Below are 22,881 nucleotides of genomic sequence, written 5' to 3' on the forward strand. Positions count from 1 at the left end.
ATGTCACGGGGGTGGGCGTGGAAAGGATTTTGGCCCGATTCACCATTTTGGGGGTCTAAGCTAGGAGCGATAGCATAGCCATGGTTCGTACTTGCTGTGTGCTCGGCTGCAATGTTCGATCTTACGACCGGCACGGGAATAAGGTTGGATTGTCTTTTTATGCTTTCCCAACCTGGAAGCAACGTGAAGGAGCTCATGTATCGGATGTTACCAAAAGAAGGCGTCTAGCCTGGATAGCAGCCGTGGGACGACTTGATCTCCAGTTCTCTTCCATCTCCAAATATCTGTTGGTGTGCTCCCGACATTTTCACTCCGGTAAGTGAAAATGTAGTATGTTTACATCACTCTTTATAGCTTAATAATTTTATTGTTGATGCACTCGGTTATACAATCCGAACAAACATCGTATTGAGTGACTTTGCAGACACGTGCTATGTAAAGATTCGCTAATTCTGTCGCACCACTGTAGGGAAGCCTGCCTATGAAATGGATCAAACAAATCCAGACTGGGTACCAACGCTACACATGAACTCCGAAAAAAGACGACGAACGCAAGGACAACAACAAAGAGCACTAGTCGGAGGTAAACACCACCCCAAACCCCAATCCCTAATTCTAAAAATTGCTCTTAGTGTCTGGCAATCGCCACATAAAGTTTTGAGGATTCAAACGGCCTTAATGTGAAAACCGCTGAAAGTTTCCCCTGTGTGCATGGAGGACAACAATGGGTTTAAAGTAATATCTTGCCCGATTGTCAATGTAGTAGTTTGCATCTACTTTACAATTATGGACACATAATATGACAACGAGATATTTGCAGTTCATTGATAAATGTATAACATAAATTGTGGTGGAGGGTGGACAACAACACTAAGTGCTATACTCCTTTCTGGCATCGTTGTATTTTCACTCAGTTGTACATAGAATTTGTATTCTGTTTCATCCTATTGTATATCTTATTCTATTTATTCTACTGTATATAGTATTTTTTTTTTGTTCTATTCTGTACAGTTGTGTACAGAATTTTATTCTTATTGTATTCTAATTTTTGTTATATAACTTTTGCACTGTCCACTAACTGCTGTGTCAAAACTAATTTGAGTGGGACTGATAAAGGTTATCTTATCTTGGCTATTATACTCCCACGCACTCCAGCTGACTTAACTTGGGACGTACTCACAGTTTAGCGGCTTGAAAACAGCCAGATTTGCACCCAGCCATTAGTAAACTGGATGCGATTTCTTATTTCGAAACTGGTAGTATTTGTACTGCGCAGGGAGCAGCGACCTCTGTTCAGGCTCCGGGAGATGACGTCACACAGGTTCGCCCCCTCCCCCTCCAGGCGTCGCTATTTTGGCAGCATCCGGCTGCCGTGGTGAACGCGGCTAACCATTGTTGATAACTGTTGCGCCCCAGGTTGTACAAATAGACGAGGAAAATAGAAAATTACTTCCTTTTACCGCATTAGGTGAACTAAACTGAGTAGCACCATTGAAGGAGCCAGGAGTAAGCAAAACAAGACTGAAAGATGGGACCTTCCAGCCGGCGTATTCCGCTTGTTCCCATCATTTTGTATCGGGCAACTTTTATATAAGCTTTCTAACATAAGTGTTTTTATTATTTACTAGACTATCGTTGTGGTTTCTGATGATGGAAAACCACATAGCTGCATGCAGAGTGGGCTTTATGTCGTGTTTTCTTAGTTAGCAAGCTCTAAAGTAGAAATAATGAAATGTTTATTGTGTAGGCAGAAAGGCAGAGAAGGCATCTGCAGAGAAGATAAGAAGAAAAATGAGACTGGATGTGTTCAACAGAAGACAGACAGCAAAGCTACAACGGATAGCACAAATCAAGCTATCTGCAGAAGGCATCCCTGCAAGGTGAATATATCAAAGTCTTTCTCTGGGTGTGACTTAATTCCGAGGAGTGCTGTCAAGTAAGCATATTGAGGCTGGGTGAGGTGAGACTAACGCTACATGATAGTGAAACTGTGTTACTTTAACCCTGCTTTAGGTGGTGGGAAAACTTTAAAAAAAAACTACAATAAACACATAGAAATGATTTTAACTTTAAAACTGTTTTAAGTAGGTTCTTCTAATTCTTGGAGCTGTTTAAACCCTTAGCACATAATGCACTCTTTATTAATCACATTTTCACCCACTGTGCGTTTATACACCTGTCTGAATTGAATCATTAGTTATTATTAATCTTGCCACAGCGTGCCTTTTGTTCTGTCTTCCTCGCCTCCCCACCCTCTCGATTCTGACTGTTATAAGGGAGTTTTTCCTTCCCCACTGTCACCAGAAACATGGCCCATTTTCTACAAAAGTCAACAAAAAAAAAATGAACATGATTTTGTTTTCTCTCTTATCAGGGACCCAGCAGCCAAGGATGCAGGACCAACAACCCTTGATGGTCGAAGGAGGCTTTTTAAAGGTGCTGTTCCGACACTTTTTCAGTGGAATAATTATAAAGTTGAACCAACGCCGAGTAGTGTTTGGGAGAGAACGGAGCAACCCCCTGAACTAGTTCATCCTGGGGATCAAGGTCAGCACAGCGTTACAGGAGATCATGACTACTGCTCAGTCCCTGAGCCATCAGCAGAAGACCTGTCCAAAGACGTGGAGAGTCTGAGGAAGGAAATACAGGAGTTACGTGTCCAGCGAGAGTTTGGGTTACAGCGGTTTGCTGGCTCTGACACTGACATCCAATTCTATACCAGGTACATCGAAGTTCAAGTGTTTCCAGTCTTCATGAAAACAACAGATATTTACTTTTTATCTGCTGACTGTATGTTTCGTGTGTGATGTTAATTAATGATTGACACGATGTTTGTCTCTCTTGTGAATAGATTTCCAAGCTATGATCATTTGATGGCATTCTGGGTTTTGATTGAGCCTTGCATCTATAAGATGATCTGGGCCTCAAGAGCCAAGTCAGCTGCCAACACGGACGAAGAAGTGTTGACACCTGCACGCACACAAACGGTAGGCTATGGCTTTGTTGGTAGTTGGAACTAGAGGTGCGATGTCATTGTGTTTATGTGGCATAATTTTTGGGCTACAAGCCGCTACTTTTGGCACAAGCTTTGAACCCTGTGGCTTTCAGAGGATTTGTTTTGTTTGTTCCGCTGTTGTACGGCACTATGTTGGCTGGCAGAAGGGCATGTGATCAGACACACAGTATCGGGGGACAAGAGTGGTATGTTGTCCGTCCGAAAGGCAACGTAGTCCCGTACGAAGTAGCGCGAAAAACAAACTTGATTAGCAAGAGGAGTATTACAGGAGCAAAGGAAGCTTTCATTCACAAACCCTCAGTATGGCAAACACAAGAAATGCATATGATGCAGCTTTCAAATTAAAGCTCTCAGCGAGGGGAAGTAGAGCTGCTGCACGTACCCTTGGCATAAACGAATCAATGGTGAGACGTTGGAGACGCCAGCGTGATGAACTGGCTCAGTCCAAAAGACGACAAAAGCTTTCAGAGGAAATAAAAACAGATGGCCTAAATGTATTGAAGACTGGATGAACACACAGAGAGCAAATGGGCGAGGTGTTTCAACTGTGCAGATCCGACTGAATATTCCATCGGACCGGACGCAATCATAAACATGGATGCAGTGCCGTTGACATTTGACCTGCCCCTTAGTAGGACTGTTAACAAGTCCCACTAAGACTTGTCCTACAACTCGTATGAGGACGTTTGCAGTTTGTATATAAAGATAATAAAAACAACTTTATTTACTAGAAAAATAAAAGAATTCAACCCTGACAGTACAGTATGGTGTGCATAACCATTCCAGCAACCATTTACTTTGACAATATCACATTTTATTCTGATCTATAAAGTATTTTATTCTATTGTACACAGTGTCTTATTCTTATCCTATCCTATTGTTTTTCTGAATTTTTGCCACTTTCTGCTCAACAAATTTCCCACGTGTGGGGCTAATAAGGGTCTATCCTGTCTTATCTTACAAAACATTTAGCCAAGAAAAGCACGATCGTACTAGTTCATAGCTTTAGGAGTAACATTTTCCCTTTTGTTTCAACCTTTCAGAGGCAGCTGCTCCAGCCAATCGACGAGTTCTTTCTTTTCCTGGTTTTCCTGTCTGTTGGTCTGAAGGAGAGGGACCTGGCTCATCGATTCAACATACACCAGTCCACAGTGAGCAGCATCATTGCAACATGGACAAGTTTTCTTGCCACTGCACTGGGGTCTCAGTGCATCTGGCTTACACGTGCAGAAGTGCAAGCTTACCTCCCTAAGGAATTCAAAGGTTTCTCAGACACCCAGGTGATCCTTGACTGTACAGAGCTGAGGTGTCAGACACCATCCTCACCACTTCTCCAGAGTGAAACGTACTCTTCGTACAAATCCCACTGCACGATGAAAGCCCTGGTTGGCATAGCTCCACATGGTCCAGTCACATTCATCTCTGATCTGTACGCAGGTTCGGTTAGTGACAAGGAACTATTCAAACAATCAGGCATTGCTGAGAAGTTGACTGAAGACATGGCAGTGATGGTGGATAAGGGCTTCCTGATCACAGATGGTTGTAAATGCAAAGTGTACCGCCCCCCTTTTGTATCTAAGCAGAAGAAGAAGAAGAACCAGGTTAAGGAGATGCAGGCCACAGTCAGACTCGGGCTACATGTGGAGCGAGTCATTAGGAAGATCAAACAGAACAAACTTTTTGATGGCATCATCACCATGTCACCTGTTTACAATATCAACCAACTGTTTGCAGTAGCATGTATGCTGTCAAATTACCAGAACACAGAACACACACATAGTTCAAAAACGGGTTAAGTGAGACGAGATGGAGTTGTCCCAAGACACCAGTGCAAGTAACTTATGCTAGACATGGAGCTTTAAATACTTACTATGTAAATAAGTTCTGCAAACATTCAATGTGTAAAATGTTTTTGATATTTTTGCTAAAATAAGAGTTTATTGGTTTCACACAACAGTAAAATGTTTTTTAAACATTCATTAAAAGTTTTGCCAATAAAATATCACTTTGTTCAGTCCAGCCTGAAGGATCTGTTTTTCTTTTTGCTGTTGCTTTCACTGTTCATTTTTCAAACACCAGGGGCCCATTCTTCGTACGTCGCTTACTACATCCAAGATCAAATGACACATCCAAGATCAAATCATCGCGCTAACCGTGAGCTCGCTAATCCGGTTCCCCGAACACACCTGCTGTTGACGATTACTACAGCTGGACGCAGGAATGTGACATCACTGGGTGTCGTAAAAGGGGCTACGCATCGATAGTAGAAACATTGATCGGCAACCCGCTGATTGGTCGGCGAAAATGTCCAAGGGGCGTGCTCGGTATTTTCCGGCAGCAGAGCAAGAACTCTTGAGTGAGGGATTTCAGGAGTTTCAGAGTTTAATTAAAACGCAAGAGAACACTGCAAAGGCTGCAAAAGCAAGGAGAGAGGGCTGGCAGAAAGTTGCTGACAAATCAAACTCGTAGGTAATTTAATAATAATAATAATAATGGATTGGGTTTATATAGCGCTTTCCAAGGCACCCAAAGCGCTGTACGATACCACTATTCATTCACTCCCACATTCACACACTGGTGGAGGCAGCTACGGTTGTAGCCAGGCTGCCATATCGCGCCATCGGCCCCTCTGGCCAACACCGGTAGGGTAGATCTATCATATGACACTATATTGTCCAATATCATATGGCATTATATTATATTATAATATGTTATATTATATCCCCTTTCACATTAGAGCCACAACAGGACCCACAAGAACATGGGAACAAGTAAAAGTGGAATACAGGAGTATTCTACAGAATGGTAATATTTATCTCTTAGATTGCTTTGCGTCTCTTGGCAAGGTAATACTGGCCTGTAATACTCTGTTAGTTTGTTCATAACAGCAACCAAGAAAAGGGCAGAGGAAAAAAAGACAGGTGGTGGTCCTGCACCCCCTCGTCAACAAGTTGGTTAAGTAAATAATACCCTCACGGGAATATCGATATCTCTCTATGAGCACACTGTCGCGCTGAGCTAAAGGATCCTGTCTGTCCCGCAATATACGCTGAATTCTGAAAACTCTCCTTATCAATCTTGCACCTTCCGCAATGGGTTGGTCGCGTATACGGACAGGACATGGCTGCGACAGGCTTCCCAAATCCACCTTCGCTTTTATAGCCGTGGTCTCTCATCTTGATTACACTAAGTAATTTACAATTACTACTCTGAAATATGAATTACATCTGTAATAATCACATACATGTAATAGAATGTTAATAGTACATTTCCCTTTTTTAGGAAATGACCTGTATGTATCTGTGTGACATCAATAAAAGGATCAAGTGCTGCATTATCTTTAGTTACATTGATAATATTTATTTATGGTGAAACAGTGGAAAAATGTCGCTGTTGCTTTCGTATAAATGAAGCGGACATACCTGCGTGGCCGCGATCTAATCCTGTTTACATAAAGTAAACCTGCTCCCGAGCAGGTTTACGCTTACGGCTCTGTTGCTATGACAGCAAGTCCCGGATGAGCTTCGGGGAACCGAACGATCCAGGATCACGCGAAATCGTCAACAATCTAATCCGGCTAACCTACTTAGCGAGGTACGAAGAACGGGCCCCTGTATATGTAGAAAAAGAAATAGTCAGCTTATGCACATCTGTATCATGTATATTCTTTGCACTAGGTAGTCCTTCGATGCCCACACAACTTAGGCTCACAACAGTTTTTGTTTGCTACATGGATCATTTTAGTTCAGCTGGGCGTCTTTCCTTTTGTTATATTTCTTTAAGAGTTCAAAATGTGTTCATTACATAAATAAAATTTATTTTTCTTTGTAGCACTTCATGGATTTCATAAGCAACACACCTTAGTATTCACACAAAGCATAAAGGTAAAAAGAAATATACAGTGTTATTTTCATTTCTTTTGTGTGGAAACCGGGTCCAAATGGCTCTTTGGATGTGAAAGGTTGCAGACCCCTGATCTACACCAAAACACAAAATTTTCTTAATATCCATGTACGAGGACATTAAACTGCTACTTTATCAAAATGTCAAACAAACGTATGTGGATAGAATTAAATAGAACAGAATAGAATTCAACTTTGTCATTGCACATGTCACAGGTACAAGGCAACGAAAAGCAGTTTGCATCCATCCAGAAGTGCTTCAGCCATGATATAGATATTACAAATATATATTAGCAATAATATAGATTATACAGTAGTGCAGTTAAGATAAGTGAAACATGGACAATTAAGCGATCTCACTTTTCACAAAAATAAAGAAAAAAAGGAAATCAGGTAATTCTTTGTTTTTACATTCATCAGGTCCCAATCAGCCCAAATAGCAACGAGAAATTAAAAATGCCATGAAAAAGTTCAGGTCTTGGCAGGTTAACTATGTGAGACAGCCTCACCTCAGACCTCAGAAAAATGCTTTTTCTCCCCAGACTGTAGTGTCAGTGAAGTCAGGGACCTTTGTGGGGTGTTGGTGGCCTCTGTGCGTTTTTAGACGATTTCTGTCTCTGTGATCAGCAGCAGGAGATTCAGAATTCAGCTGTAGAAAGATCTCAGACATTTGATTCTGCGGTTCACTGCGAGGACAATGTGAATCTCGACTGTGTTGTTCAAAAAAAAAAAAAAAACAACAACAACAACAACAACAACAACAACAACAACAACAGCAACAACAACAAAACCAGAATCAGAATCAGAAAGGGGTTTATTGCCAAATGTTGAGCAGGTTTACAACATTAGGAAATTGCTGCGGTGCTTCAGTGCAAACATAGTGTCATAAATAGCACTTAAATAGACATGAAAAAATAAAAGTAGGAATAAGAATTAAAAGTGCTACGTAGAAAGATTGCACCATTAGTACTTGTTTCCCTGCTCCAAACAGTGTGAAACCCTCCCAATGTCTTTAGACTTTAACAGGATCTCTGAGAAGCAGGAATCACATATTCAGCACCATTCCCTTTTCTTCTTTTACAGATCAAATCATTAGGTACAAGAACAAACACACCAAAACTGACAGACTCACTACCAGTGCCACAAACCCTCCATGTCCTCCTGGAGGACCTGCAGGTGAGAAGAAGGTGTGAGCTGGTGGTGAGTGAAGAACAGAATCCAGGATTTCAGTCAGTTTTTCATTCACAGAAATAAATCCCCTTCATAAAAACCCTGAAAACCAAATGTTGGGCTCTTTTCATGACAAACACGTCCTCAGATCTGTTTTTTTACTGTGCTGAGTGACAACGATGGGAAATTGACGCAAAACCAGGAGACTGAGAGCTCATTTGGAAAAGCTCTGAGACATTTCAAACATGGTGCATTTCAACAGGAGGCTGTTCATCATCTGTTTGTTCCTGTGTTGAGTGACATGCTGGGAATTTGGAGCAACAGCAGGAGAATCAGGTGGAAAAGCCGTAAGATGTTTCAAACAAGTACATTTCAACAGGAGGTTAGTATCATTCCTGATTCTCATTGTCATGGTTTATGTAGATAAAAAAAAAACAGCAACACCAACAAGAAGCACAACAGGAACTACCAGACCAGCTATTAGTCCAACAGATCCACTCTTCTCTCCTCCATCCTTCTTCCCTCCATCCTCCTTCCCTCCATCCTCCTTCCCTCCATCCTGTGTGTGTCCTCCTGTCTGACCTGCAGGTGAGAAACAGGTGTGAGGTGTCAGCTGTCAGGTAGGTGATGAGTGAAGAACAGAACAGAATCCATTTCCTCTTCAAACTGCTGTCAGACATTATCTACTGCACTCTGATCACATCACTCAGACCAGCTGCTTTCTACAAAGTCTCATCAACAACATCTTTAGAAACAAACATCAACAACCAGGAAGCAGCTTCACCTCTGATCACACACACACTCAACTCTACTCACTCACCTGGAGGATCAACATGAAGGTAGATGATGCTGATGGGGTCAGTCTCCAGATTTGCTCTCTTCCTGCGGTTTGTTTCTTTCTGGACGACACGACACTCGTATGTTCCAGTGTCATTAATCGTCACATCCTTCAGAATCAAAGACACGTCTCGTTCCTTCATCTGTCTGTCCTGCAGATCCACCCGGTCCTTAAAAGATTGATGCTGGTTGTCTGGAGCAAACTGCTTATTGCGATAAAAAAGGACATATTCTGATCCCAGGTCAGGTCTGCTCCACTCTACCATTGTGATGGTTTTGTTGTTGTTTGGAGCTCGACATGGCAGAGTGACGTTCTGTCCAGCTGTGATGTTTATCTGGACTGAATGAGAGGACACAGTTTGGGTTGTAGACATTAAAAAGCTAATTTACTCCTTTGTGCAATCTAATCATCAAGAGCTGCAAACAGACTGACATCTGGGGAAATAGATGAATTACAGCACACACTGGATACCGAAATTTAGCACACAGTGATGTGTGTTATCAAAGGAGACTTTAAATATGTGGAGAATCCAGCAACATTAAAGTCTGTGGTCACTTCCTTGTGTAGTATGAACGGCCATGAGGTTTTTATCAGTAGGAAAAGCTCTAAAGCCTCTGTAAATACAGTTAAAATCTAAAATTTCTTCTTTGAGTATTTTGATAAAAGCCTTATTTTTATGCATTTGCTACTACTATGAAGAACACATGAGAATTAAGGCATGGACAAGTTTGAAAGATGCTGCTCATTGTACGTTTTTGCATGTTTCTTCACATTTGTTGTGCCAAAGTAGTTACCTCCAGCAAAAATTGTTCCCCCATCCACAAGAGCGTACAGAGGAGGAGGAGACACTTGCCTGGCTACGTTTCTTTACTCTACTTGTTACTGATCTGAAGTCACTGAAACAAATCACAAAAGCTGAAAAAACGCATTTTAATGCTAATTTCATGACATTATAATGTACCGTGCGGAAGACTATTTACCTTAAACTGTGCACTACAATAATCTGACGGGAACAGTTTGTTCAGACAAAGACTTTGATACTATAACAGTGTAAAACCAGACGTGAGCATGTCATCACATCGCACCCCAGTGAATTAACCTGGGTTTACCCCTCTATAGATTTTATCAGGCTGTGTGGCTGCATCTGCCAAAATGTGTGCGTCCCCCTCCTATAATGCACGATTTCCTTTTGAAACTAAAAACTAAAGATAAATACACAGATCTTTTTCAGTAACAGGGGGATTCAGAAATTTGCAAATCAGTTCTGTTACTGTGGTTTTTGGTTATAATCTGATTTATTTAGCAAATAAACCTGTGTGGCACTGATTCAGTCTTTGAGCACTACGGTCACCCCGGTGTGTCGGCCAGAACACTACTTAAGGCCAAATAGAGTACGAAAGAAGGAGGGAGCTTGAGGTTCCGTTTGAGGCACTTTATTGTCACCGCTTAATTTCTGGGGCTGTAACACAGCGGGTGTACATAAGTGTGTGTCTGGGTGTGTGTGTGTGGTTTCCTACAAAGGAAATAAACAAGGGAAATAACAATAAATAAAGAGAATAGACAAGTCAAATACTCAAATATAAACATAATACAACATAGTTAACATAATCAAATATAAAGATCAGAAAAATATAATACACTTCAAACTGCTCACACTATGCAACTAAATAGCATTAGCGCGAAGTTAAGTAACCGTCAGTACACAGGAACTACTTCCGGTAGTTATACAAAATAAAAGCGTCCCCCATTATAATCCGCTATAATGCACTTATTGTGAAGGGCAAGCGGGACGCCATACTTCCGGTCAGACTACATTTTATTAATCCACGTACCTAATTGTTCGCTACACACTCCGCTACTTCAAAGTAAACAATCACAAGCATCACATACAACATACAGAGAAGGTCTGATAACACAGGAATGACATTATGGACATACGAGCGACCGTACATGCGTCAACAAAGCTAAACCGGGGGCAGCTAACAACATAAGTTAGCATATGAAATGAGGGTGAACTCACGCGTTGCATGCGTGGCCTACCGCTCCAACTATGGACTACATTAGCTCCTAAATGGTAACATACTACAGTACTGACACAACAAAGGCAAAATACGACACAGGTCACTACTTACTTGTCATTTACGCACACCTAACATGCCCAACCAATCAGTGCACCCCCTCCGGACCAACACTGCCCAACCGCCATAAGAGAACTTGTACTAAGTGATAACCCCACTCTTTCTTCATGCGTTAAATGTGCAGTTCTTCCCACCCGTAACTGAATCAGAATAGGTGAAGCGATATTTAAGTGTACTTTTACAAATTTTGTATAACCGATCTACAGTGATATAGTAATGTCAGACTGCACCGAGGAGGAACGTCTTAACAAATAACCCCAACTTACCGTTAAACGCAGGGACCAAAACCACAGTCGAGAGGAGTGCAGCGTGAACCAAGGGCATTGTAGCCATACTTCCTTTGCATTAGATCCGTCGAGGAAGTCGAGGATCCGTCGAGGAAGCATAAAATTCCACTTGGGCACCGGTAAGGCAGAATAGCACGTCACAGGGCACAGTGACGTGCTATTCTGGGGTGGAGCCTCCAATGCGGGGCTCCACCCCTTACGTCCAACGCCTCGAAATGACATTTGACGTCGCCATCTTTGTTCCAAAAAGGACTTGTGAGTGGTCAGGGTGAGCCTGAACCTCTCTCCATAGCCCGTGGTGGGACGCAGATGCTTCACCTGCTCGTCTTGTTCCATTGGAAAGCCTTTCGTATATTCCAAATATATCTAAGAATAATCTCCGAATCTGAAAATATAAAGAAAAGCCGAAGCAGCGCGGACTCGCAGCACTGACGGGGAAGTCCCGATTGAGGCAACAGCTGACTGTGGTGGGTGTTTTCTGCACTGGGAGGAGGAGCTAACGTGGATACTGGGCGATTGGACAGCTACTTTTGGCCCAGCTGGTTTCTGAAGTCACGCGGAACCAATCAGACTGGAATTCAGTTATGGCTCATCTGATAGACATTTATGCTCCAGACTGTCTCCACCCACGGAAAACAAATGTAGAAATACAAACAGCAAATGAGAATATAAATAAAGACATTTATGTTATTTTCTAGTTCATCCTAAAGACACACACACACACACACACACACACACACACACACACACACACAGGTGGTTAAAATGTTCTGATTGTTATATGTTATTCTCTTTAGCTGTAAAATGATCTGTGCCCTAGTCTCCAATGAGACAGTGCTGGTGTGAGTAGTTATTCCTCCGTTACACCACAAGAGGGAGTATCTCCTGAAATGAGGAGCTTTAGTGCGAGTAAACAAGCCAGTCGCCATACTGCAGTGCGCCTAACAAAAGCTGTGTGAGACTGTGTGACGGTACTATGTCTATATATTTGTTGAATACAAAGTAAAGGCGGACTCACAAAGCCACGCTGGTTTCTATTTCTTTTAATCTAAATGTGCAACATAACCATGATCCCGAATTTGATACTATTCAAAAAAATGAACGTTTCAAAAAAGGATCTGTCTGCTGCTGTAACCCAGATTGTGCTCTCTCTGCTGTGACCATATGCACATATGCAAATCTAACATAGGAGAATTAAACGCGCAAAAATGGTAAATGGCCTGCATTTGTAGAGCGCTTTACTCAGTCCCAAAGCGCTTTACACTACACCCAGTCATCCACATCCTGGTGATGGTAGCCACAGCTGCCCTGGTGCGCACTGACAGAGGCGAGGCTGCCGGACACTGACCACCACCAGTAGGCAAACGTGGGGTTAGTATCTTGCCCGAGGATATTTGGCATGCAGCCAGAAAGCAGCCTGGGATCAAACCACATCATTTTATTGTTATAGACTAAACAATGTAGAAGATGTATTGAAGCGATTTAAATAATTTCACAGCTTCAGTGATAAACCAAGACAACAGGTGGCAGCACATGTCCTTTCTTTAGACGTTATGATCACAGCCACTCTTATTCTAAACGTAAGCTGTCTGCCCTGCTCACACTTCAAAGCTCAGCGGGATCCATGCTACTCTAAACCAAAAACTTTTTTGCTGGAGTAGAGGGGACCTTATCTGGATATGTGTAGTGGTTATATTAGACAAAGGATGTCAAATATAGAGCTGTCAGGTATGGTAGGAGGAAAAGATGGAGCCCACAGAGAAGATTCATGGATGTAGTGAAGGTGGACATGCAGAGGGTTGGTGTGACAGACATGGATGCTAGAGACGGGTTTTAGTTTGTTATATGTTCAGCAGTGGTACTCATTTCAGTGACCGTAGTATAATCTGCTACAGGATAGTCGTCAGTTCAGCTTATACAGGAAAATAATTAATAATCACTAATGTCTACTATTTACTAATTATATACACTGTTAGACATTTTATTGTATTTTTACAGCAACTTACTGGCAACACTATTGCCAGTAAGTTACTGTAATTACTAATCTACAGTATCTTTACTGTTGTGATGTTTTACAGTTCAACCACTTTACTGTAAACATATATTACAGTATAACAGCTTTACTGTAAACGTGGTTTACAGTTAGAAAGACTTACCGTGATTAAGTTTTATAGTATCACTGTACTGCAAATGTGGTTTATGGTATAACACTGTAATTGTGTACAGTATAATTTGTTTAGACTGTAATTGTGTTTTACAGCATATAAAATAATATTAACATTCATATTCAATATAAGAACATTTACAAAAAACAATATAATTCAATAAAGTAGTCTCAGAATAGTGAATTAAACCAACATTTATTGTTGATATTTTTTTAACAAGAAAAACATTTTTCAACTGAATAAAAACAATGTCAATAACCAAAATAAATAGAAGCGTACATGAAAACTACACAGTCCTTCACCTTTCCGTGTCTGATTTTTTTAAGGAAAACAGTTTTTCATTCCACTAAAAACAGGACAAACCCACCAGCATGAACATTAAATAAACTATTACAATTGTAAAACAAAAATCATTTACAAAATGTAATAATTATCAGTGGGTCCCAGGAAATAGAATGTGACATGGGATTTAGATTTCCGTTACCAGGATGGTCGGGTTCAGCGTAGTCTTTATCACCACCTGTCAAAGACACATCATCAATATTCATGTTTGCTCAGGTTATTCACTTGTTCACATCTGTCTGAGATCATTCATACTGTTGTATGGATGTGTGTACAGTATGTATATAATTATCAGCTATGTAAAAGATATTATCATCTCTGTATTCTTACCTAGTTGGAAGTCCTCCATTCAAACTCAGAGAGCCGCTGGAGGAAGGTGGTGATCCGAGGGCTGATGCTTGTAACCTTCCTCTTTACGACACGACCTGTCTTGCAGCTTGTACCAAGTTTTGCAGGGCATTTTGTTCCCATGTCTGGATTGATCCTCACAAAGAACCTTTTAACGGAAAAAAGGCTGCTTTAATTTCAAAATTAAAACATACATTACAGCAATCACCTATATGTTTCTGCAACTGTAGTCAAGCTATCACATATATTTCATTCTTAAATGGTGTAAGCTTTAATGGTGTAAAGTATTTACCTCTGTATCATCTCCTGTGTGATGGACGCTGACTCCTGATACTCAAGGTTGAAAACGTAGTATGACGCAAAGAAGACAGCAAGGGTGCTGGCAAAGTCATGCATCTGCTCAGGCTCATAAAATACCTTGCCCTCCAAACTGATCATCCAGCGGCTTGCAGACATGAAATTATTCCCTAAAAACAGACAAGAGTCCAATAAGACAATGTGCTCACCCTTACAAATAAGGTTTCCACAAGAATGCTGGATAGCAGGCCTCACACTGTAAAAAAATAGAATCCACACAGTTTGCTGCTATTTCTCTTATTATTTATTATGTAATGAAAATTATGATCAATTACAGGAAAAAACTGCCTAATGTTTTGGCATTTTGGCCTGTGCTGAAATGTTAGGCTGTTTTTTCCTGTTGGTCATTGTGTATAATAAGAGAAACAGCAGCAAACTGTGTGTATTCTATTTTTATACAATATAAAACAGACAAACCCCTGTTAAGTAAGTTGTTGTGGGTACAAATACCACAATAATTACATAGATTTTTTACAAAAATATTACAAGAGGATTGAAACTATTTACTTACCAAGCGCTATTACCCTTGGTGTGATGGGTAAGGTCATCTCTCTCTCAACAGACATCTTGGTGGAAAAAGCCTTTAAAACACAAACACTGAGGCTACATCACACTGTCAGCGCAGCCAGCAAGGGCAGGAGGACAGCAATGCACCACACTGGGCGGGAAAAGACAGAGAGACAATTGTTAATTTAATGTTGCATTTATTTAACCCTTGAAAAATATATTTACATAAGTAAATAAAAGAAAAAAAAACACACAACCCATCTTTTCAAGAATAATTCAACTAATTGCTCTTTTGACCAACCTAACACAGACGTTACACGGTTTTCCTATGAAAAAGACCCTGGAAGACGTTGTATTAAAGGAAAAAAAACATGCTCCCCTTCCCACTTAAAAAAATAATAAATATTAAACTTAGGTTGGAGTTCCTCATGCCACCAACCTAATATTATATTAACTTTTTAGTGTTGTGTACTGCAGCTCACACAAAATTAAATAAAGCAGGCTAACCTACATGAGCAAGCTCAAAACTGGATAAGATTGTTTTAGCAGTCTCTAAATTTCCAAAAAAAAGTTGTCTTTCTTTATTCTCATTAAATGTGTATTTTTACCTGCTGCTTTAGCTGAAGCTAAATGTCCCACTGTTAGCATGGCCAGCTTCTCAATAGTCATAGAACAGAAGCGCAGGAGGACAATGCACCACACTCGGCGGGAAAAAGACAAAGACCGTCGTTGCGCCTGTGTTCCTCGCCCCTCCCCGTGGAAAATATATATCTAAATATATATTTAAATAAGAAAAGAAAAAAACACACACAACCTATTTTTTCCAGAATAATTCAGCTAATGTGCTATTTCGACCAAGCTAACACCGATTTTAAGCCCCCCCCACACACAAAAAATATATATGCTCTTAAGAATTAATAAACGAGTATGTTAGGTAGGAGAGTCCTTTGCATTACCTTATGACGTCCTGTTTGCAGTTTCCACACAGAGGTCCAACAATAACGAGGTGCAAAATCTTTTGTCCTCTCGAGCATATCGTAATGAAGAGTTAACAAAGTTGGACTGTCTTTCCTCTCCTGTCAATCACTGGATCACAGGTCATGTCAGTCAGGATATGGAGTAGTGGTGGTTGGTAGAGGTAGGTGTGTGGGCGGGGCCAGCATGCATTCAGTGTGTGTTTCACTAAGTTGGGTTGACTAGTTCCCAGAAGAGTTCTGTACATGTTGCACGTTCAGTAAATGAGCAATTCAGTTACTGCTCGACTGAGAAGCCTCCGCCAAATTATTACAATATTCTCCACTGACTGAAGTTCGCCTTTGGCAACGCAGTGGCAAGCACACATTTGCAGCAGCTGTGCATGTGCATACAACTGCATGCAGCAGATTAGATGATCAGAATTCTTGAACCTTACACACTGGCAAGTCCCCTAAAAAGTCAAAACCATAATACTTTCACTGGTATCATACTGACAAATGGCATAGGTTGGAGGAAAATCTGGAAATGGTTGGCAGTGAAAGAGTTAAAATGTAATGCACTATTGCAACCAACCACTGAAAGAGTAAAAATACACAAACAGTATGATGAACCATTCAAATCACATAATACAGTAGCACTACTGCTAATGTGTTAACGGTAGGTATAACTACTACCGCAATTTTAAAAAATACAGTAAGTAAATGTAAATAACCTTAATATACCCATAATGCAAAGCAAATTACAGTAATTAACTGTAGAAATGTTTTCAGGTAAGTTACTGGGCATTTTGTGGTATTTTACTGTGAAAAATACAGCAAAGGTCAACAGTGTATAGTAGTGTCTGGATTAAAAAAGTGTATGTGTAAGAGACAGTTAGAAATACTTCATGTTAACATCAACCCATGGGCTATGTTGTATAAGACACTGGCTGACATTGCTAAGGATAGGTGTGAAACCTTCATCCAACTGTGGGAACCTTGCATGAATTTTGTTAGAAAGATGGAAATCTGAGTGCAGGAGGTTTGTGTTAACTGTGTGTGTGGTTGAATATGTTTAGTAAAATAAGTCTAATAGAATTTAAAAAATCAAGCACTAGTTTACTTTCAGTGATAAAGTCGCATTTTTATTGCCTCAATCTTATAAGAATGTGTTTGTTTGTTCTCTGAAACAATTTAAAAACATTCAGCCTAACGTCATAGTTGTATAGTTGACCAGAGCTGACCTGGAAGATCTATGTCCTTGTTTCTGGAATGAGCGATTTGATCCAGACAACCAGTATTCAGTTAAAGGATTATTCTATTCTATTCTATTCATTTCATCTTTTAGGAATCGGAAGGATCTGCAGGACAGACAAATGAAGGATGGAGGTGTGTCTTTGATTCTGAGCTAGTGGTGCTCAATACAGTTCCAGTGTGGCTCCAACTGCTCAGTATGTCTCATTCTCTCTGAAACACCTCCCATAAACTTAAGACTCTGCACCCACCATCATTTCAGTATTATGCAAACCTCAGGTGAGTTTCCAAAAGTTGATTCTGTTCATCTGGAAACTGGAACTGAAAGGGAAGAAAAAGACAGGAAACAGTAAACATTGCATTTACAAAGCAAATAAATAACACGCCCTAACCCAGAGCAGCAGAGTTAAGTATCTGGTTTACACCCATTCAAAAACTTGCCAAATCTTCTCTCGCAGCGCCAAACAGACTATTCTTCTTTTGAATCTAGTTTTAAGATTCTGGTACTCCACGTGCTGACAATCGGGTGTCTGATTGGCTCCTTATCAGCAGCACCTGTGAGCATGGACCCTCTTGCAGCGCACAGTTAGCGTCTGCTCCTAGCGGGGGTGACAAGAGGAAGACAGTTCATATGTATCTGTGAATAATAAGGAGCTCTCACAGCTTTTTCCATAATGGTCTGGAAATGACTCCGTGTTGAAAGGACTCATCATGGGTGGTTGTTGCTGGTGTTCCACAATATTCCCACAGAGCTCCTGGAGAAATGGCTGATGGAACAAGATTATTTTATTTTATAAGCTTATTTATAGCTTTTAACTCTAAGACCTCAGAGGCAATCTTTAAAAAGACACCCAAACCAAAAATGACAAGCTGAATGAGGAATAACAGAGGTGGAATATAACTGGAATACAGCTAAAATGATAATGTGCAGTTGCACTTTTAAGAAAGCTCATTTTGAAATATATTGCTAGACACACACAAATGGATAGGATTCAGCCTGACACAAGGATAGGCCGAGGATCAAAGGATCTGCTGTTAATGACTACCATAGCCCATTACTTCAGAAAACTGGAGTTACGTTTGTCATAGAAAACATTGCCTAATTAGTAACAAGGTGTCTTTACAGCACGGTTTACAACAACAATACAATAATACCATAGTTTTACAATAATATCTAAGATGGTCGAGGTCATCGTGGAATGCGATTCAAATATAAAGCCCTAAACTCACAGCACACCTTTAAAGGCTGGTTTCATTTTTCATTTTAACTAGCGTGACTGTAGCTAGATTATGATAAGTTACTGTAATCAGTCAGTCACGTCTTGCTGCTTTTGTTCTGGTTTTTTAGTTTTTGTTTTTTTTTCTCCCTCTGATGGATAAATCCTTTTGATGCATTGTTAGAGTGAATTGTTAAATGTTGTCATTTCTACGCTTGCCAACTCTGATGAAAGAAATTCCACTGTCCTTCCCCCCAGATTCTCCAGGTTCTAGGTGGGGGGCTGTAATGTTTTATTGCAGATACAAACTATCTGGAAGATCTGCTTCTTTTCATGTAAGCTTCCTGCGTTTACGACCCTTTGGTCAGCAGGAGGTCTCACACACACACACACACACACACACACAGTCTTACAGAAGTTCACACATATACATACAATGCCTTGCCTTAGAACCATGTGGGCGTGGCTTTGTTCTGATGTTTTGTCTCTCAATAAAAAGGCAGCAAGGGAGGTCATCGCCGAGGTCATTTTCGTGGTGGACACAGGCCTCCCTTGCGCAAGTGATCGATCGATCGACTGTCTTGTTTTCTTCATGATGAATACGTTTCTAGAATTAGCGAGGCTTGTGGAAACACAGACCCAACATTCATATTTGTTGCAAGTAGAACAACACAGAAATCTTTATACCAGTAGTTTTAAGTTGTCATATCGTTAGCATATTTATCTTTCTGCATGAAACCAGAAAATGACCTAATGTGTTACAAAACAATCGCATGTTATTGTATTTAGCAATGTAGCTTCCAGACATATAGGTTTATAGATGTTGTTCATATCAGTGCAATTTGATGTTGCCTTTGAAATCTCCAAAAGTTGATTCTGTTCATCTGGACGTAGCGTTTTGTGGGAGAAACGTTTCGTCACTCATCCAAGTGACTTCTTCAGTCTCAGCTGAAGGTTTCCCCGATCTTATAAACAGGTGAGTTTTGTTTGCACCTTGCATTAAACATTTGTATGAGTTTTGTTTTGAGTCTTGAGGTACTGTTGTCCTTTCAGTTTCATTTATAAGTGCTTCGGTATAGATGGTCCTCACTTTAGGTCCTCACTAGGTCACACTAAATACTTTGATCCACTGTGTAACACCATCTGAAAGAGTCTGACTGACAACATCTTTGTTTTGTGTGCTGTTAGGAGGCGGTTAAACTTCAGCTACATTTTTATTTGAGACGTTTGATATTTGTCCTGTGAACAGGAGCCATGGTTTGATAAAGTGCTGCTTTTGTTTTGAATAATTTGATGTGAGGACCAGTTTGATCTTGTTGCTTCAGGTCTATTTACATTAACAATTTTCTGAAGGGTCGAAGAACCCAGAGCTCGCCCTCTGACCTTTGCTTCTAGAAACTGTGAGGAGGGAAACAGAGACATTATTGTCTATTGGAGGATTCAGGAAGGAAAAATCTGACACACATCTATAGGTCTTATACTATCCCACATGATGTTCAGAGATGTAAAGACATTTCAATCGGTCTGTTTTATTTGGTATTTTAACCAGTGTTAGCATCATGATGCAGGTACATCCCAGCCAGCAGATCTGGACACACCAGGCTCTTCAGCTTCTTCCTTTAATAGGTAATTAACATGGAATTATACAGGAACGCGCGGCTTTGCATTTTTCAGCCCTGATTACACAGAAATTATCACACAAGTTTTCAGATAATAAGCCACAACATTGCAAAATTGTTATATTCATTTTAGATATCAACATAAACAAAAGCATTAACGTGACGCTGGTGGAAGTTATTGTTCGAGTGTTTCTCTTGTTGCCGCTAAAACTGGTGGACTCAAATCTTCACCTCCAAGTCCGTTCACATACAAGAGGAAGGGGAGCGAGTGGGTCAGTGCTCTGGGCACAGACACTAAGCTGACTTTGAACACACACCATTTATTTCCATGGAAAAAACACAGCCAGAATCACAAATACAGGTTACACTAAAAACCCTGCCGGCAAAAATAACTATACACTACTAAAACAAAGCTAAACAAATGTCTCCCGTATGCAAAATTTCCCCCTCACAGTCCCATAATCCCACAGTCCAGCCACAAGCGGGGAAATGTTCCTTATCTAAAACAGGAGAGGATTTTCTCTTCCGGGATGGAAACCACGCAGGCCAGAAGAACAAGGAGAGGGCTCCTGTCGCAGACCTGTCTCCTACTGACAGCGCGTCACCGCACAGTCCCGCCCCACTCCACACCTGAACACGGCCTCCCTCGTAGCACCGTCAGATGCAGGCAGAGGGACACCCCTGCCCTGCTGTGAATTGCGGCCATCGCCACCCACTGTTGCTGTTCCTGCCGTTGGGACTGGATCGCCGAACGACTCGTGGCCCCCCACAGTCAGGCAGCAGGTCCTCCAACACATGTGCGGGCTTACACGCGTTTCTTTTTCTCCTCCTCACCTTTCGTGCGTCGCTCCCCTTGTCTCTGCCCTCACCATCCCCTTTAACAGGTCAGTCTGGCGGCTGATAGGCCACCTCGGGGAACGCCCCCACCTCACAGGGGCCTACAATTGTCTGCTTAGTCCACAGTGGATTAGAAGAATATTGTGCAACAACACTAAAATACATAATATAAATATGAGGATAAAACCATGCAATATAAATATCACAATAAAACCATGCAAATAAAATCAACACGATGTACCAATACACAGATTGATAAAACGTAGCAGTATTTAGCATAATTACTGTGCCTATTTTAAAGAAGCATATCAACAGTATAGGTCTGAAACAACACATGAACCAGAGCTTGGAGCATGTTGGGAGCCTGTTAAATTGCTTCCAACTAATGAGCTTAAAGAAGAAGCATTAAAAAAAACAAAAACATTCCTATGTGTACCAGTCCTGTCTGAAACAGTAAACTCCTGTGTGCTGTTCAGGTCTGGTGGACCTGTTTTCAGTGTTTACCAGACATATTAATCATTATTAAAGCATTCAGTAATGACAATCTGATCGGTTTACTTGAACTTGGCCAAGAAAGACTTATAAATGAGACTTCCTCTCAGTTATGTGCTGAATTTTGATAAACTCTAACTATAAACCTTCTTCAACCAGAACTTAGACTCAAAGATAAAAGCTGTTTGGCTCTCAAAGCTCAGTCTGCTCCTCTAATACAACATGTTAATACAACATTTAATCACCTTCAAGGTGCAGAATGGATTTACTGAGAAAGTTTTAAAACGAGAAATGTCATTTTAGATCAATATACGGTGGCCCTGTGGTGCCAAACGCACACACCACAATGAAATATGACGTCTGGCACAGCTGCAAAATCTGTCTGCTGAATTTTATGAGGTCAAGTGTAACAGTGTGCATAATAAAGCCCCCGAGAGTAGGTGTTAGTATTATTTATTTCTGTCATGCACAAACCATTATTTTGTAGAATGTTTTAAAGCGAATTCATTCATGACAACAGAATATAATCTCATGTACACATTTCACCACAGCTTCAGTGACAAACTACAGCCAACAGGTGGCAGCATCTCCTTTCATGTCATGAACACCTGATAATAATCGCAGCCACTCAACCTCCATTACTCCTCACTTGAAGGCCTGTTTCTGTTTTGCTCATATTTTAAAGCTCAGCGGGAAGAAACAGATGTTCAGCAGCTTCCAGATGTTCTTCTAGTCAGGAATTAACAACTGTAGGGATGAAGATGCAGAAAATCAGCCAGCTTACAGAAGCACTGCTGAGACACACACACACGCACACACACGCACACACACAGCTTTAGTCTTATTAAGTCTGACCACATCCTGTTCACAGAATTACACACAGACAAAGTGGTGACCAGCAGAAAAGAAAGAAAGTACAGCAACGATCTGATGATCTGATTGTGAGGGATGTGCAGTTGTTCGTTTTTACGTGGCTGTTTCGGACAAACAGGAACATCCACAGCAAAGAACATTAGTGAAATGAACATTTTGACCAGTTGTGTTTGTGTTGTGCTGAGTCATTTATTTACAGGCTGTGACCAGAGAAGTCATCCTCTGACCCGTTTCATTTTCCTAGAAGTGAAAGTCACAGTGCATCAGTCCCCACAGTATCACAAATGTCTATCTACAGGTCACTGTGACACAAGTCACCACTACTGAGCAAGTCAACAGTTTGTAGCATCAGACAAACATCATTCCCATCCTCTCTGTGGGTTCAGAAAACATAACCTTGGTAAAAATATGAGGAAACATGCAGAACTCTGACTTTCAGTATGAGATAAGCTTCAACTGAAAACATGACTTATCTTTATTGGCATTCGTGATAAAGTCTTCGTGAGCTGTACTCGTGGCTTCTGACTGATTTAACCAAAGTGACTGACGGTCAGCTGTTTTTTTAT

The 22,881-nt window shown here is 40.9% G+C and overlaps 3 protein-coding genes and 1 long non-coding RNA gene across 4 annotated transcripts; 1 reads left to right on the forward strand and 3 right to left on the reverse strand.

Annotated features, from left to right (window-relative positions):
* Positions 1-5,095, forward strand: LOC146713239 (uncharacterized). The gene is made up of 6 exons (XM_085452288.1): positions 1-315; positions 470-583; positions 1,748-1,880; positions 2,375-2,722; positions 2,852-2,987; positions 4,060-5,095. Exons 1-6 carry the CDS (start codon positions 81-83, stop codon positions 4,810-4,812), a joined length of 1,719 nt encoding a protein of 572 aa, XP_085308414.1. The 5' UTR covers positions 1-80; the 3' UTR covers positions 4,813-5,095.
* Positions 3,717-11,859, reverse strand: LOC146713240 (uncharacterized). Its single transcript, XR_014919134.1, has 2 exons — positions 11,331-11,859; positions 3,717-4,591 (listed from the first exon to the last, which is right to left on the reverse strand). It is a non-coding gene; the product is annotated as an uncharacterized LOC146713240 (long non-coding RNA).
* LOC146713241 (butyrophilin-like protein 2) lies at positions 7,715-11,307 on the reverse strand. Its single transcript, XM_085452420.1, has 2 exons — positions 8,909-11,307; positions 7,715-8,670 (listed from the first exon to the last, which is right to left on the reverse strand). The coding sequence occupies exons 1-2, from the start codon at positions 9,297-9,299 to the stop codon at positions 8,504-8,506; spliced, it is 558 nt and encodes a 185-aa protein (XP_085308546.1). The 5' UTR covers positions 9,300-11,307; the 3' UTR covers positions 7,715-8,503.
* A 1,831-nt stretch (positions 11,860-13,690) lies between the features above and the next one.
* LOC146713242 (uncharacterized) lies at positions 13,691-16,130 on the reverse strand. Its single transcript, XM_085452439.1, has 5 exons — positions 16,027-16,130; positions 15,075-15,221; positions 14,499-14,673; positions 14,189-14,354; positions 13,691-14,036 (listed from the first exon to the last, which is right to left on the reverse strand). Exons 2-4 carry the CDS (start codon positions 15,127-15,129, stop codon positions 14,189-14,191), a joined length of 396 nt encoding a protein of 131 aa, XP_085308565.1. The 5' UTR covers positions 15,130-15,221; positions 16,027-16,130; the 3' UTR covers positions 13,691-14,036.
* Between the last annotated feature and the right edge of the window lie 6,751 nt (positions 16,131-22,881).

The sequence above is a fragment of the Copadichromis virginalis genome, linkage group LG3 (genome assembly GCF_057382275.1).
Source record: "Copadichromis virginalis isolate Kocher_CV1m ecotype Utaka linkage group LG3, C_Virginalis_male_GT1.1, whole genome shotgun sequence".
NCBI classification, from domain to species: Eukaryota; Metazoa; Chordata; class Actinopteri; order Cichliformes; family Cichlidae; genus Copadichromis; species Copadichromis virginalis.